The sequence below is a fragment of the Branchiostoma belcheri genome, unplaced genomic scaffold (assembly GCF_001625305.1).
Source record: "Branchiostoma belcheri isolate BF01 breed outbred unplaced genomic scaffold, Haploidv18h27 scaffold27, whole genome shotgun sequence".
Taxonomy (NCBI): Eukaryota; Metazoa; Chordata; class Leptocardii; order Amphioxiformes; family Branchiostomatidae; genus Branchiostoma; species Branchiostoma belcheri.
The window spans coordinates 149,638-167,283 of NW_017803876.1; the positions used below are offsets into that span (position 1 = coordinate 149,638).

The 17,646-nt window shown below is 41.2% G+C and overlaps 2 protein-coding genes across 3 annotated transcripts in view; one reads left to right on the forward strand and one right to left on the reverse strand.

Moving 5' to 3' along the window:
• Positions 1–7,051, reverse strand: part of LOC109472281 (dimethyladenosine transferase 2, mitochondrial-like) — a 26,108-nt gene extending 19,057 nt beyond the window's left edge. For both annotated transcript variants that reach the window (XM_019771953.1, XM_019771952.1), the window contains exons 1-8: positions 6,734–7,051; positions 5,649–6,048; positions 4,719–4,784; positions 3,727–3,818; positions 2,465–2,612; positions 1,401–1,549; positions 813–905; positions 239–313 (exon numbers count right to left, since the gene is read on the reverse strand). In XM_019771953.1, the coding sequence (XP_019627512.1) occupies positions 239–313; positions 813–905; positions 1,401–1,549; positions 2,465–2,612; positions 3,727–3,818; positions 4,719–4,784; positions 5,649–6,045 (1,020 nt within the window). In that variant the 5' untranslated portion in view covers positions 6,046–6,048; positions 6,734–7,051. The remainder of the gene's footprint in view (positions 1–238; positions 314–812; positions 906–1,400; positions 1,550–2,464; positions 2,613–3,726; positions 3,819–4,718; positions 4,785–5,648; positions 6,049–6,733) is intronic.
• A 210-nt stretch (positions 7,052–7,261) lies between these two features.
• On the forward strand, positions 7,262–17,589 carry LOC109472348. Its single transcript, XM_019772061.1, has 11 exons — positions 7,262–7,417; positions 7,999–8,198; positions 9,575–9,666; positions 10,305–10,356; positions 11,246–11,338; positions 11,928–12,157; positions 12,926–13,079; positions 14,017–14,124; positions 14,900–15,000; positions 15,652–15,763; positions 16,652–17,589. Exons 2-11 carry the CDS (start codon positions 8,052–8,054, stop codon positions 17,243–17,245), a joined length of 1,683 nt encoding a protein of 560 aa, XP_019627620.1. The 5' UTR covers positions 7,262–7,417; positions 7,999–8,051; the 3' UTR covers positions 17,246–17,589.
• The last annotated feature ends 57 nt before the right edge of the window (positions 17,590–17,646 follow it).

The window sequence follows — 17,646 nt, forward strand, 5'->3', positions numbered from 1 at the left end:
GACTAGTCATCAATTGGTCAAAAAAGTATGCACGAATAAAAGAAAATATTAACCATCATCATTAAATTTTACTGTGCAAGAAAAATGAAACACAAAATGAAGCGTAGATGCTTGTACATTTTTTTTCTCTTTCAAGATGCATCTCTTTCAAGAAGCATTATGTATAAGACACAATTTTCAGTCTTGTGTATATTACATTTGTATATTGCAGGTGCTACATGTAAGAGATACAACTTACCCTGTCTGCATTAGCCTTGTGTTTATAATTTGTCTGTCCCTTGACTTGCACTGGCAAAAATCTAGAATTGGGTTCCTGATTGGGAAATGAAACAGTACATGTAAGTTGGACAACAATACTGTCAACAAAATATCTTTTGAATTGGCTGATCAGTTATGGATACACAATCCTCCAATAAAACTCCCACCACTTCAAATAAGCTACATAAAAGTCTTATAAAAGGGGCTAAAATTAGATTTTTTTGAGCTGCAATGTAATGAATTGTTAAAATCTATCATTGGTGGGCCAGCTACTAGATTTCCTTACCCTCATGATCAAGGGCAAAATGCTGGAAGCTGAACTACGTTTAACTTAACGCTTCAACTCATGAGAGTATGATTATGTGTTTATGTATGTAAGGGCTGTGTGAGGAGCTTACATTCGTTGGGGCTGAATCACAAGGGTCTGAAGCAAATGCTAATCAGTGCTGTAACTCAGGTGACCTCAATATACTGTACATACATACACCAGGGCTGGTGCGGCCATGGCATAGGACTGTTAAGTTTGAACCACTCACACGGGGAAGGGATCCTACCTTAAGAAGAAGCTGGATGTCAAAGCAGACTTGACAGAGGATAGCAGTGCTCTCATAAGCAACAAGGTCCACGCCTGCTGGGGCTGTGATCATCTACGGGTGAGGAAGGGAAGACATATCATAATGTATTTCATTTAGAAAGCAAAACATTCTGCCAGTGGTCTGGACTCACCTAGAAGCATTAAAAAATCCTACAATTGTGAGGCAATAGAAGCTCAATAGCTCAGAACATTGTTATCTAAAAAATGTTGACTCCCATGGCAAAGATGGGACATTTATTGCATACCTAAAACTGGGCAAATTCCCATTGAACTTTAAGACCATAAAAGATACATACAGTACTGTTATTACGTGTATGTGTGGGGCTAAAACAAAAAAAGTACAAAACTTACTCAACTTGGACAAGTACAATCATTATGTAAAATAGGCCACTTTGTGGATGGCAATATCACTGGTTTTTCTTTGGTGAATTTAGACCTAACTAATACAGATACAGCTCTTTACAACAGCATATGAAACTACAATATAGCGCCCAGTATCTTTATACGACACAGTCATATCAGACAACAGTCAAAAGATAGTACCCACATTATACACTTTTTCCGTGATGAAGAGGTTGAGCTCCATGCGTCCGTACTCGAACAGTGAGGATCTCTCCAGCACCCTGTAGCACAGGTGTCTGAGGTGGGTCTTCTCCTTCTCCTGAGACAACATCCCTACCACTCGCACTATCACTTCTGGAAGGGACACACGGAGAATATTCTTGTTTAATGTTAACTTTTGATCCAACACAGAGAGGTTCTCTCACCTAGAGCTTTCGACCAGTCACTCTGGTCTTCCTCAGTAGACTGACCCAGTGGGGCTTGTCACGTGGCTTCTTTGACTCAGTGTTGACGTCACACTTCAAAGAAGCCACGTGACAAGCCTCACTGGGTCAGTCTACCTAGGAAGACCAGATTGAGTAGTGTGAGTGATAAGATAGTTTACCCTCCTGGCTACTTTCAACAGTGAAATTGACATTATCAATTCTGGGGGAAAGTACAAGTCATGTTAGTAAGTGGTACATTTTTCTTTCTGGGTGACAAGGTAGCTCCAAATCTTTTAGACATCCAGAAAATAAACAGGTACATGTTTATGTAGGTAAGAAAGGCTTCAGCTACAGCACGTCGGCAGAACGCACTGCGCCTGTAAAGAAGCCTGTATTTTCGTGTTTTTCGGTGGATTTTTGGTCAACGTTGCATTAGAATTTTGTCTGTTGCAGAGGATATCTTTTCCAACATAACATTTGGAAACTACAGACTAGATGTTTTCCTTATATGCGCGAATATGACCTTATATGAGACGTTCCAAAGCGCTATGTACAATACATTACAGGTTTCGCACAGGTGCAGTAAGTTCTGCTGACGTGCTTTCAGCTACTCTCCTATCAACTTGGTTCTTGGTAATCTTACCCTCCCTCCAGTGCGCAGGTTGGACGTTGTTGAACAGTTCTACAGATGAGATGTTTTCCTTATATAAGCGAATACGACCTTATATGAGACGTTCTGCCAAAGTGCTATGTACAATACATTACGGGTTTCGCGCAGGTGCAGTAAGTTCTGCCGACGTGCTTTCAGCTACTCTCCTATCAACTTGGTTCTTGGTAATCTTACCCTCCCTCCAGTGCGCAGGTTGGACGTTGTTGAACAGTTCTACAGATGAGATGGCCGGCTGTTTGACTATCCCATCTCCCATGGGGTCGATCCTGAAGAAGTCTGCATACTTCACGTGTACTCTCTCCCCTACATGCTTAGCTAGAGCCTGGGGAGGGTGAAATAGCTATTAATGTTCTATTTAGTTATCTATACCTTTGTTTATTTTGTTGGTACCTTTGTTGATTACGTACAACTCTGGATTATGTTCAGTTTATTCTGTGCTTTTTTTTAAGGTCAACCTCTGACCTTTCCTATTGATTTGAACTTACTCTATTGATTTGAACTTACTTTATTATTTTGTAATCATCATTATGTACAAAGTTTTGTTATCTATGTTTTATTTTATTGACCCCAGGAAGAATAGTGCTTTTAAGCACTAATGGGGATCGAAATAAACAAACAAACAAACAAACAAACAACTTCCTGCTCAATACCCATAGCTCATTCACAAAGGATATCTAAAGTTAGAGTGTTGTAACTAAATAATTCCTTTACATGTCTTTTCTTCTTAAGGCCACACCAATTTAATTTGTTGGTTCTCGGATTCGCCTCTTCATTTTTTTCTGATTTGACAAAAAAAAGAAGATTCTGGTTCTGAATCAACTAAAAAATGCTCATATTTTGCCCCCAACAGTTGTGCAAAGTCCTTTTCTCCCTAGCTGTTGCAGTGTTTCCATCTATCAATGCAGTGGTTTGATTAAAAGTTCAAAATTCATTGTTTAAATATTAACACAACCTTTTGTGTTGACTTCATGGCTCCTATCATAGCATTTGGGGCTATAATAGGATGCCTAAACCTGTTTTTATTTTTTTATTTTTTGCCCTGTCGCTTCATGTTTTTTCTGACAAAATCCGAGAACCAACAAATTAAATTGGTGTGGCCTAAGCTTTCATTATGGTGTCCTTTCTTGATTTAACAAGTACACTTTTAAAATTCTTTGCATTGTTTCATAGTACTCCTCACTTGTACCTTCACAGCAGAAATAGAATAATTCTATTGCTGGCAAATCTTTTCATACAACAAAAACAAAGCAGATCACACAAACTACACTGTATTTGCCTGCATCTATTTGCCACCATCTATGCTAATTGTCCTGATTATGACTCCATGATGTTATATGCTTCCATGATAATTCCAGGTTACTAGAGGATTAAAATCCTGCACTACAAATTATATACGTATAATGTGACACAAGAGGAGCATCCTTGCTATAGCCTACCATACTGTATGGCAGAAACACCCTGTCATTCTCCAGGATGAGAATCCTGCTGGCTCCTGCCGCCAGCAACTCTCTTGTCACAACACCTGGTCCTGGAGGGGGGAGAAACATATTGTACTAAATAAGTGCTTTATATATAGAATACAACACGGGGTATTCCGTATCGCCCGAGGTATCGAGACCGGGACCGAGGGCGATGCGGAATACACCGTGTTGTATTTTATTTATGTCATACCCACCCAAGAAAACACGCCTTTCAATGCAAGATGAGCCAAAAGTTGGTGCCACTAAACCCTAAAATGCAACAACATCAATTCCAACGTCCAGATTTTGTATTCGAATTTTCGAAAGGGGCACAAGCGGGTAGGGCGAAACGCGTTCGAATCGTTTTATGGAAAGTAAAGTACGGCCCGGTCCGGAACCCGTTATCGAACGTTATCGCGGCCCGGGTATGATATAAACATACATACATGCAATCACGTACATTCAAATGATACTATCAGACCATCTCCTCTACAAGTCGTGGAGGGGCTGATGAGCACAGGGAGGTCCTTAAGGAACGCGGGAGGACTCGGGGTTCCCATGGCAAGAACCTCCAGACTGCAGAATTCACTCCTGCATCACACTATCAGACTTTATAACAGTCAAATGCAGGATCAGTTTTTATGTGTTGTACATATTGTCATTGTCGTGAATCTGTATGTTTTGTTTGTACCTGTGTTGTATTTTCATGTACTACTATGTAATGGTCAGCACAATTCAGCGGTCCATAATTTGTTATGGACTGTACTGCTGCTATGCTGACCACTGTCTTGAATAAAGAATAAAGAAAGAGCAGTATATCAGCATATACTAGTCTTTTCTTACATATTCTCTTCTTTGTCCCTATACTGTATATAGATGACACATGTTAAGACATTCCATACTTATTCTCCTGGGCTACAAAATAATTACCATGAACTTACACAAATGCTCCTTACAAATATGATTACCTGGGTTGAGCTCAAATATCCACTGCTTGTTCTCTGACAGATCCCCCAGGTGGTCAACTACAACAGCTACAGGAGGGGGAAAATATGGCATGACACTTGTGAACCATTGCTAAACATTTCACATGTACTTAGTAAACTTACTATTTGTAAACTGTAGATACATTTGTACCTGTGAATCCTAAATATCAAAGTAAAGTATGCTAGAGTAGAATAGAGTAGAGTAGATGTCTTCTGCCAGGTAGGAAAATCTCTATCAGATGGAGCCACTCTTAACTAAGGCCACACCAATTTAATTTGTTGGTTCTCGGATTCGCTTCTTCATTTTTTTCTGATTTGCAAAAAAAAAAAAAAAAGATTCTGGTTCTGAATCAACTCAAAAATGCTCATATTTTGCCCCCAACAGTTGAGGAAATTCCTTTTCTTCCTAGTTGTTACAGTTTTTTCCATCTATCAAGGCAGTGGTTTGATTAAAAGTTCAAAATTTGTACTTTAAATTTTAACCCAGCCTTTTTTGTTGACTTCATGGCTCATATTGTAGCATTTGGGGCTATAATAGGATGCCTAGACCTGTTTTTATTTTTATTTTTTTTTCGCCCTGTCGGTTTTTTCTGAAAAAATCCGAGAACCAACAAATTAAATTGGTGTGGCCTAAGTCTTTACTGAAATGGTCATTCTCGAGTGCAAGGCATTGTAGCACTTAGAAATATAATCTAGCTAGATATAAATCGATTACGGAGTTAGGTAGATGAAAATATCAACTGAATCTCAAAAGATTGTATCATAATGTTGCATAACAGCAAGCAAGATTATATGCTGATGATAGCCAATTCCCTGAAATGGAACACCAATAATGCAATAGCAGACAGGTAACTTTTACAGGAAGGCCTACATGTATATTAACAGTGGTTTAAGCTTGGCCTATAAAAGTACCTGCTAGTGCCTGGTCTAGGATGTACTTGTTCTTGATCCTGGACTTGAACGCCCTCCTGAGGCATCCGTGTTTCTTCAACAGTTCCTCGGTGGACGGCAGCGAAGGCAGCTGCTGTCCGGATGACACAAGCGTTCTCGCTGGAAGTCTGTGCTGTCTCAAGTGTTTACGCTGTCCAACCGAACACAGTAAAACGTTTCTGGACGTGATTTCAGCACTCCAGGCTGTGGAACACCACCATCTCACACCGGAGTTCCAGACATGGCAGTTGAGGCTGCGAATGTGGAGCCGGTTTCCCTGGAGGTGTTGGGAGGCGACGAGAAAACTGCGGTATGCCACCTGCTGCCTACTGAGGTGGAGCTGTACTAGCAATGGGCATCTGCTGACACACAGCCACATGGTCTACAGAAAGACAGAAAGACAGACAGAAAAGTCAGTGTACAAGTGAGTTAGTTCTTAGTGGGGGCCTGCATGGGGGGGTCCTGACAACGCTCTACGCTAAATTTTGAGAGCCGAATACGAGTAACGTATTACGCTACAGTAGCAACGTATTACGTTACGTTAAATTCCAAGTAGCTACAACGCATTACGTAAACGCATTACGCAACGCATTAGAGCAAATACGCTCTAACTAAGCAAAATGTGCCAATTACACTCTATTTTGAATTAGAGCGGTCCGTCTATGCTTTATGTAGAATTAAAACGCCCAATTAAGCTCTACAGAAAAGGGCATGTGGGTCGTGGGCCCCCTTAGTCGTATTGTTCCGAATGGTTATCATACATTGTACAATTGCATTACAAACATGTAACGTTAGTTATTTTACACTCAGATTATAGAATTATCGTAGTTAATAGACGGGACCGGTTGTTTGGCATCCACTTTCCTAGGTCCTGTTCAAAAGGTTTGAATAAAGTGAGTTGAGTACAAGTTATCTATTTTGAATTTGAATTTATCAAATTTGAATACACATGTGGTAACCAACACTAAGTAATACTAAAACCTACTGAGACCTACTAAAAAATAGCACTAAACAAAAATAATCGTAAACTGTAACGAAATTCTGAAATACAATGTGAGATGGCTTACCGCAATCGGTTAGCATTGAGTCGTCCGGTCAAGGAGATAACAACGTGATTTCATCGACTCCAACTAGTCCTTGCCAAAAATTATTTCATAACACGCCCCCCTCCCCAACTCAGCAGCTTTATGCTCCACCAGGCCGATATGTAAGGCCTATATCAACTGTTTCAAACTTCTGTATACGCTTAAAGACCAGCTTGTTGCTCTAAACATGGTCAAACTCACACAACCCACCAGGAAAGTGGGAAACAGAGCGTCAAAAATCACAGGATCACATTCGGTTCGTAAGAGTTTGTGGGTGACTTTTGACCTCATAATAGGAAGATCGCATCAGAACATAAATGATTTATGGAAAAGAAATCTAAAAGCTGCAAATAAATTGCACTTAAAAACTCCATAAATGGATTAAATTAAAAATTTAAAAATGTTGACTCTTTCAAACTTCTTTTTGGACATTTCATGAGACGTTATATTATGTATTCTAAACGAATTTATGTATAGCTGCTGTCATAGACCGGAAGCTAGGACTTCTGAGCCAGCTGTGGCGCGGTTTTTGAGCGAAGACGCATCCATCCTCCACCGGGGAAATTTCGACACCATTTCGGTTCAAAATTCTCTTTGTGACACAAAGCCTGGGCTGACTTTTTCATCATCATAGCTTGGAGGTTGTCAGAATTCAACACGGGATTGGTAGGTTGAGTAGGTTTGAGTAAGCTCCAAGCTGCAGATCATACGGTGGCATAGCCGCGGCGACTGTTGCAGGGCTTCTCTTGCTTGCAGTCTTTTACATAGCCCTATTAACATGTAAAAGACTGCAAGGAAGAAAAGCACTGCGACAGTTATATGGCTTTTAGCCGCGTTATATGGCTTATAGAGTTATAATATGGCTTTCAGCCGCGGCGACTGTTGCAGGGCTTCTCTTGCTTGCAGTCTTTTACATGTTACGTATACGTAGGGCTATGTAAAACTGCAAGCAAGAGAAGCATTATCATGCAAAAAGCATTAGTGATTACTACTATACTAGAGTCGTCCACGGCTATCTTTTACATAGCCCTAACACGTTAGGGCTTAATGTAAAAGACTGCAACTACTGAACTAGAACAAGCAAGGGAAGCCCTGCAACAGTCGCCGTGGCTATTTAAAAAACCTTACTAAATTATACTACCATTTTTTACATGAAGTTCTAAGTTATAACGTATATAACGTTACTATACTAATCGTAACGTTCTATCATAGTATGTATAATGTTATAACGTTATATCACATTACAGGATATATGGCACTATCACCACAGCATTGAAAAAGCGCCCAGGTCGGATCCACCATGCCCAATGTAAAAGGCAGTGTTGTCCGTTGCATGCAACGAAAGCGTATCTCGGGGAGGTGTGGTGTTTGCGGCGGTGAATTATGTGACAAAGTCGGTAAAGTTCGCCCAACCAACGCATGTGTGACCAGACAGGCCGCCAGAGAGGTAAGAGGGATAATTTCCAACGATTGGCAGATACTGTAATCCCTGATTTTTTAACTTTTGTGTTCACTGTTCTCACTGTCACTTCTGTACCGTGAACTTATCATTACAGTTAACAAATAATTCCTGGGTTTTCCTTTTCCTGTGCTTGTCACCACCATGGATATATAGTTCCGTGAACATGTCCACTTTTCTCAGACCGTGAAACTTTGCTACTAGTATCATGAATATAAAGTGAATTACAGTAAGTAAATTAAATGTGCATTTCAAACAAAATTTGTGTTATGGTATTTACTCTCCTGAATCTGATCCTGATATGAAGTTCAGGGACCTCCCTAAACAATGGAGCAGTGGAGCTCCTCCACCCAGTCCTTATCTCAGCTCCACCCTGTTAATTTTCAAAACTAGTGTTTTTACACCCTTTTCCAGGGTTCTTTGGTCAAATTTACCGATATTTCGCACCCTCCTCCATTCTGTCCTAAATTTCTGGGGAGATCCCTGAAGTTGTATATCAGGCCATGTTGATTTGATTATATGGATGACATCCGCATAAATCGTACAAAACGGTTGCAAAATGAGCAAAAATATGCCGTAAGTTACAAAAAATAAAAACTATACCAATGTCGTAGAATGCCAAAATCAAATGAAAAAAGACGAAATTGTAAAGAAATGAACTTAAAGACTAGATTATTCACAAAACCATATTCTGTGCCATTTGTTAAACCTTCAAAACCACGTAGATTTCATAATGAAAACAACTTTTTTTTTTGCAAAGCATTTTTTTATTCGCACGCGCGCATCAGTTTTGGGGTTCCCGGAGGATGTCATCCATATAAACAAATCAACATGGCCTCACTTCTAAACAAAAATGTTATTATATGATTTGGTTGCCATACTTTGGAAAGACATGTCATTTTGGAATAGTAGTAATATCTTTAATTGAATTCTAGCATTCTAAAGATGACTCAGCATGGATTTGATCTTATAACACTTTTTTTTACAATGTTGTAAAGTAAAACAATAATAATGTTATGATAAATATGATTTGGTTGCCATGCTTTGGAAAGATATGCCATTTCAGAATAACGTTACTAGTAACGTTAAATTTCTTAATATCTGAATTCTTGTGTTCTAAAGATAATTCAGCATGGATTTGATATAACATTAAATGAAATCAATTGGTAGTAAATGATAAATACATGAGTGTAACTGAGAGTTTCATGTAAGAATAGAATCAAGTCCATTGTCACGTAGGAAGTCTGTCTACTAGTTTGGATCACTCTCATCTCTTCTTCAAACGATGGTCCAACAGTCATATTGGGTTTGTGTGGAGGGTCCAATGTTTTGTTTTATAATCACATTTATTTTTTGATCTCCAGAAGGAACTGTCTGCCTGCGTTTGCCTTGGTATCCTGGGAGAAGACAACCTCCTGCACATCTTCAACTTCCTGTGTCTCAGGGACCTCATGAAGTAAAATACTAGATCATCACGAACGAAATTATTCAATGCATCTTTTTGCTCATTTTTGAGCGACAATATTCCGTCTAAATCGTCCAAAACGGACGTGATTGCGAGGTCAACATCAACCTCCGTGAGCTGAGCGGCTTGTGCGTCAGCCATGTTGATGATTTATCGCGGAAAGACTGACTACGGCTATATCATGTGCGCTTTAGCGTTCGGTTCGCCGTCGGACATGTTGATGATAAGGCGTTTGGACGTTCGAACGGACGCTAACGTTGCCGTTCGGACGTCCGAACGGCCCTTACCTAATATGTACATACCCCAAAAAGGGCTTAGACGAGTAGGACCAATCAGCGCGCTCATTCAAAATCTGAACGAATATTTAGACTCCAGACGCTACATATGTATTCAAGTCCAAACCCAGTTATAGAGCTGGCGAATATACTACTGGGGATGGCACCCAGACTAAACCTTTACTGGGCATGACACACCATTTTTGTACAGAAAGTACACACCAAAGATTGACTTCCTCATCCCACAAGAGAGACTAAAGTCAATGTTATCACTATGTATAAATGACATGATTTACAACTATTTTTTTTTACCCCGTTACTTAATTATTCTCTCTCCCTTTTCTGCATTTACAGTGTTAGCAGGACATGCAAGATATTCAATGAGTTAGCACATACAAAACATCTGGTGAGACCTCTAAATTATCATGGCAACAATGATTGTAGTTTACTGCTGAAACTTTTACTCCTCAGTTTCCAACATACCTTGAGAAATACCTTAAGAATCCAACGGTGTTAAAGGCATTTCTGCCTGTGGTGCACACCCTCCTCTCATTCTATGTGTATTCTCCCGCTCCAGTGCTTATCCAGCCTAGACTTAAAGCTCAGTTGACGCTCTCGGCGTCAACCACAGAACTGGGTAGGGAATTCCATAACTGCACTGCTCTTATGGCAAAGGAGTGCCTCCTTACTGTGGCCTTTGCCAGTGGGACCTTCAACTTATACGAGTGCCCTCATGTTTTCTCCACCTGACTTGTTCAAAAAAAATTCCTCAGGTTCCACTCTCTCTCTTTTGGTCACATTCCTCTGCATGCTTGCAAGTAAGCTACTAGTATGCACCTATGACTGAGTATATATATATATATATCACAATTGACAATACCTCAGTCTATGAACTATAATAATTTTTTATCCAGTACTTTTGTACATACATGACTATGTATAGGATCAATATAGAAGCTGAAATGTGTGGTACTTGTACCTCCATGCTACTAGCTATAGTAGACTTTAGACTACTAGTATTAGAGGATAAATGGTAGCCTCTACCAGGCTCCTCAGGTTGCTAAAAAAATTAGCGGAAATTGGCCAAATAGACTGAATAGCCGTCAGAGGAGTTACTCAGCAGGCTTAAGAGAGTCAACATTCGCTACCTGCTAACTCTTCTAGCATTGCCATTCATTCTAAATTTGTATTTGGAAAGTTTCAACTATTTTTCCAGCAACGGACGAGGAGCCTGTTACAGGCTGTAAGTGATCCGATGAATGGTCCATGTAATATTTCTGTCTCTGTCCCTCCAGTGGACACATGTTTCCCTGAGGTCCACCATAATCTCCAGGACCAGCTGGCAGAGAGCAGTGCAGATGTTCAACATATTTGGCACTAGAAGACTGGTAAACACCTTTCATATTGTTGTTACATTGGCTGATTTGCCCAATATTATTTGGCAGCACCTGTTTCATACCTCCATGGACTTTAATAATTTTCATTCCATGTCTTTAACAACTCTTTTTACAGGAAAAAAAAAGCTCATGGCCTTTTTGGGCCACTCTTTTGAATGTTTAATATTTGCCCAGCAGACCTTCAGCCCCCATCCCTTCTTAGTGAACCTTTCAAAGAAAGTTTACACATATCATGTTATCAATGGTTAAGTGCCTGTTGTCAATGAAGCTTAGACATCCAAGTAATGAGATACACAAGGAATTGTTACTCAAGCAACTGGATAGATTAAAAAATTTGAAAACTCTCAGACCTTTTGTATGTAGCATATACCACACGTACTATACACTGTACTAAGTAAGATACCACATTTACATATCAATTCAATGCATAGTTTTTGGATAAGTACCTGTTCAACTACAGATTCTGTTAGTCACTGACGAAAAGCAGTGGACGCTACTTGAAATATCTGATAGTTTTCAAAAATTTATCCAGCTGCAGTATTTCCTTGTGCTGAATAAGGAAATTTTTGTACTTTTTCAGGACATCACCAATATAAATAATTATGTCGACAACCTGACGTACTGGAAGATTGTCGTCCTGCCTGCCCTGTCACACATCAAGTCCCTCAGACAGCTGCACTTTTTATGGGGACACTTGCCTGCTAACCAACTGGAGGAGGTGACCAAATGCCTGCCACATCTGGAGACTCTGGTTGTGGAGAGGGTTGTCTGTTCCTTGGATAAATGGCCTCCCTGGACTATAAATATTCGGTGAGTGGCGAGAATGGCAGATACAATGGTCTTGTGTTGTGTTTGGTGATCTTGGTTAGTATTTTTTATTCCTTCCTATTACCGGTAACATGTAGATATGGTGCATAGGGTGATGCCCATCTCCATTTCTGTAGCCCTTGGGCCACACATCCTCCTGAGGCAGCGTTGCTTCCTTACTAGTACGGCAGCACCCCTGCCAAACCACCCGACCAAAACCACTTCTACAGGCTGACGAGCTTCAGCCAATCAGAGGCATAGCTTTCGGTAGTGGAAAGCTAAGGTCAAAGGTTGCTGGGAAGCTGTAAGCCAATCACATTACGGCTTACATTGCCTCTTTGGGTTCACTGAAAACATCCTGTCGGCTACTTTTTGGGCCTGCCGTGCAAGAATTGTTTGAATCGGCATCACCAACATTAGCAGCACACGGTACAGACACTGCTTTACAACAGAGACGTCTTTCTAAGTGTAAGGATAGGTGGGGAAAGGTCTGTGTTGTATTTGGGGAGAAAGGGGCCTGGAACAGTTGTGCCATCACTACAGCAGCTAGTCCACTGCTAGTGGTGTATGTTTAACTCCCATACCCTGTCCCAAGTGCTGAGTGCTAAGCAGCAGAGAAAGCATGGTATATCTTGGTATGAAAACTTGGCCTGGGATCAAACTCAAGACCTACCAAATGCAAAGCAAACACCCTACCCTCTTAAGGCCGTTACCAGGATATGGATGGTTTTAAGAATTTACCAGATTTTCACTGACTGTTTTTTTTTTCAGTGAGACGCCTGCCCTGCTGGACTTTGGGAAGTTCTGCAGCATGAAGAATCTGCAGAATCTGCAGCTGAAGGCTGTCGGCGGCATCAGGCTGCCGTCGTTCTCCTTCAGCAGGGGCCTGAGTAAACTCTCCGAACTCACCAGCCTGCGTGTACTGGTACGGCCACTGCAGCAATGTCTTTCATTTAGAACCTGGTGTGTTACACCGTAGGGTGGTTATACTGGCTATACAGATACAGAAGCTGGCGTGTTACACCGAAGGGCAGTTATACCGGCTATACAGATACAGAAGCTGGTGTGTTACACCAAAGGGTGGTTATACCGGCTATGCAGGTACTGAAGCTGGTGTGTTACGCCCAAGGGTGGTTATACCGGCTACACAGACACAGAACCTGGTGTGTTACACCAAAGGGCGGTTATACCGGCTATACATACTGAAGCTGGTGTGTTACGCCCAAGGTTGGTTATACCAGCTATACAGATACAAAAGCTGGTGTGTTACACTGAAGGGTAGTTATACCGGCTATACAGATACAGAGGCTGGTGTGTTACACCGAAGGGTGGTTATACCAGCTATACAGATACAGAAGCTGGTGTGTTACACCAAAGGGCGGTTATGCCGGCTATACAGACACAGATTTGGATTATTAAATTTTACCACATACATGTATTGTGGAATGATTGACATAACAGGTGTAGGTGACTATCAATCTGTAAGGATATTTGAAACACTCACACTGGGAAAGAATAAGTTGATTATTGTGGAATCTTGAATGTGCTCAATGTGTTACTCTCCTTTAATACCAGGACTTTCATCTTTACAACCTATCCTGGATGACACCCCTGAACAAAGCTAGGTACTCAATGGAATGGGGAAATAGTGTCACGACCAAGGGAACAACACTGGGGCCTGCCAGGGATGCAAAACTCTTCAGTCTGTGTGTCTATTTACACAGGACTAGTTTGCATTAACCTTATAACTTGGTTTAACATAATTACAGAAAGGCAACTACATCTAACAAGTGCTGTGAGTTTAATGACGGTACTGTATACATACGAGAAAATGTTCTGATAGGGCGACCTTTATTTTGCAGTCCCTGACGACACTGCAGGATGTTCCAGCCAAAAAGTTTGACTTTCTGCCGTCCCTGGTTCATCTCCACACCTTACGGCTGGGGAACTGCACGCACTGGGACTTGGAGGTAAAGTTACGTGCACCCTGGGTTTTAATGGCTCTTTAATCTTCACACTGCTCATTGAAGATGATTGAACATAAAAATTACAAATGAACAATACAAATACATGTATGAATGTGTGGGTGAATGTGGGTGGCTATGTGGGGTCGTGTGGTGCAGTCGGTAGCGCGTTCGGCTCACACCCGAGAGGTCGTGAGTTCGAACCCTGCCCATGTGACCGATTTTGTGCCCTTGGGAAAGGCTCTTTACACGACTTTCCTCACTTCACTCAGGTGTAAATGAGTACCTAGCTTCGGCTAGGGACGTCCCTTGGATAGGACGTTAAATGGAGGTCGCGTGTTTGGGAGAGCCACACCCCACACACGTTAAAGAACCCACCGCACTTATCGAAAAGAGTAGGGGACATTCCCGGTGTGAGTGGTTCAAGCCTTACAGTCTGGTCTCGGGGTTGACATCTTTGAAGAGGTGATACATGTAGTCACCTGTTATGTCAATCCTTCCACAAATGTGGTAAATCGTCATAAAATGAATGTTAGTCATCAAGATATGCCAAAAAAACAGTTCCTCAAGCAACTGAACAATTCTCCAGTGTCACTGACAATGTGTAATAATACTATGTAACTAATATGTAGTGTCCCTGAAATGTCTGACCCTTTCCGAAATCATATCCAGTTGCTGTTTTTTGGCATACATGTATGAATGTATTGTGGATAGCTTTGAGTATTTGCTTTCCCACCATCAGGTCTAATACTCAGTCTCTTCTGCTGTTTTTTTTTTTCAGGTGTACAAGAATCTAGGTGAGCTGACAGGTCTGGAGTATCTCTATCTGGAAAACGGTGGTGCCAGTCCTGACATCTCTGCAGCACTCGTGAACCTGACAAGGTCAGCACTGTTTTCAATACGTTGACCACTCAAAATGGCTAGTTTCAGGTCCAAAGAATCCATTGCAGTTAAATTTTAGAGATGAACATCTCTCCTTTGATCCACTCAACTCAAATAACACCACATTATTCACTTTACTCCTTACCCGTAGCCTCTCCCTCCCATACTCTACGAATTGTTGTATCCTTGATATTTTGTGTTCAATTCCATTTCACTGTCTGGAAGATTTGATTTATCACATTACCCCAACCTGTATTTGTGTTTTTTGTTTAATCAGCAAAGGATCCTTATAAGCGTGCTTTCTGTCCAATGCTCACAAATCTAATTTGTGAACTAGAAACTTTAAGGTAACATTTGCGAAGCAAAGGCATGATGTTTACCTTCGCATATGGTCTGCTCTGTTAATTCTTACTCATACACCTTCATATATATGGTCAGACAGGGGTATAAATCCCTCCTACTATAAAATTGCAAACATTATTTAACCCAACACCAGTTACCATGGTGAGAGACGTCAACAAATCAGGTCTTTGGCCAGGTCAGAGGTCAGTGTTTGGAACGGAAGAAGAAGAAGAAACAGAGCAAAAACAATGTTTGCCTTCGGTAAACATAATAAAATAAAAAAAGACTAAGTGTTTTGTGATCCCGTAGGCTGAAGGTCCTGGAGCTGGTGATCTTCATCTTGCCTGTAGACCTGTCAATCATTCTTCCCAGCATGCCTCACCTGCACACGGTCGTTCTGGTCCCTCACATGGAGGATGACGTAAGTGTGGTTTGCATAATTGTTATGTTTTGTTTGGTCACTGTAATTTAAACCTGTTTCCAGGGCCTATACGGGCCAGTTCCTCAGCTCCAGGGCCAAGATGCCCCAAGAAAATTATACTAAAGACACCTACAATGTAAGTTACAGTTACACCCTGATCCACAGTTTGGTACCCTGGCTAATGCTGGACCTACCAGGCTATGGGTCCGACATTCAGGCTACAATGTCATGTACATGTATATGCAATGCTCATGCTGCTGCATTTTTCTTGACGAGAATGTGACATTTCAGTCAGTCATATATATTTCCAGGACTTAAGATGTTTATTAGGCCATGTTGATTTGATTATATGGATGACATCCTCTGGGAACCCCAAAACTGATGCGAGCGTGCGAATAAAAAAAAGTTTTGCAAAAAAAAAGTTGCCTTCACTATGAAATCTACGTGGTCCTGAAGGTTGAACAAATGGCACAGAATATGTTATGGCGAATTCATTTCTTTACATTTTTGTCTTTTTTCCTTTGATTTTGGCATTCTACGACATTGGTATCGTTTCTAAATGTTTTCCTTGCAACTTATGGTATATTTTTGCTCATTTAGCAACTGTTTTGCACGATTTACAGTATGGTTGAAAACTTTTTTTGGGGGGGGAAACGGCCGAAAATTCATGCGCGCGCGGATGTCATCCATATAATCAAATCAACATGGCCTTATTTGCATCATTTCAATGGATTCTGAAGCATGTGATGTCCAGTAGTGCAGTCATTTGCTACAGTGATGTACATTTCGTGTCAGAAATGCTAATATGATGTGTGAACTGCTGTTAATGTTGCTTGGAGGGGGCCAAAAGCCATCAAATCTCAAGGATGACTTTTCTCTTCTGAACAGATGGGGGAGGTGAACGGTAACTGCTTGCGTATCATCCAGTCTCTGGGATCCTGTAGTCAGCTAAGGAAGCTGAGCTGGGGCGTCCCAACCCACCACCGCCATCAGTCCCACACTGACGACAACACAGAATCTATCCCTGTCCCTCACGGCTGTGTCTCGTGGCGCACAGCCAATCAACAGTCGTGGCAAACAGCATTGGGTGATGATGGCAAAGATGCCAATTGCTTGGCTAACAAAGGCAACTCCAGTAAACTCAAAGACCAAAAGAATGGGAGCAGACCATCCTCCCATACCATGAAACTGAGGAGCTCTTGTACAAGTAACGCTGGTAGTACCACTAGACGTGTAGATAAGAAGGTAGAACCTACAGATGACCAGAATGTACCTAACACCTCAGACAGCAGACCTACATGTAAGGAAGTAGCCTCTGTGAGCAGACCCCACCACAGAGTAAGAGCTGACAATGTGTTTTGGCCCGCCTCTCCTGATGAAGGGGAGGTGCTTGTCAGTGTGAACCAGCTGAACAGTGTGCTGAAGCCCCGGTTCCCTAAAGCTGAGGTGTCAGTGTCCAGGATATATGTAGCTGAACAGTGACACAAACACACAGTGCAACATACTAACAAAACAGTGTCCTATGGCAATGCTACTACTCATGATCAGTCATAGCAGAATAAAGACTATTGCTTGTGCCCTCAGCAATACTCCGCTGTGTCCAGCTCAAAAAGTAAACATTTATTCATGGATACCTCCTATGAAATTTATGTTCATTATGTCCATAGAGTCATGTCATTCTTTTTTTTCAATTTACTCTTGTGATTATGATGAGTTGTTTTCACTGTATAGATTTGTGTACAGCAGTCAGGCCTCAAAATACCACTGCAGGTATGTCTGATGTCTACCTGCACCTAACCTGCACTAGCGCATGTACAGGATTTATATATATAATATATACACACACACACACATGCATGCACGCACGCACACACACACACACA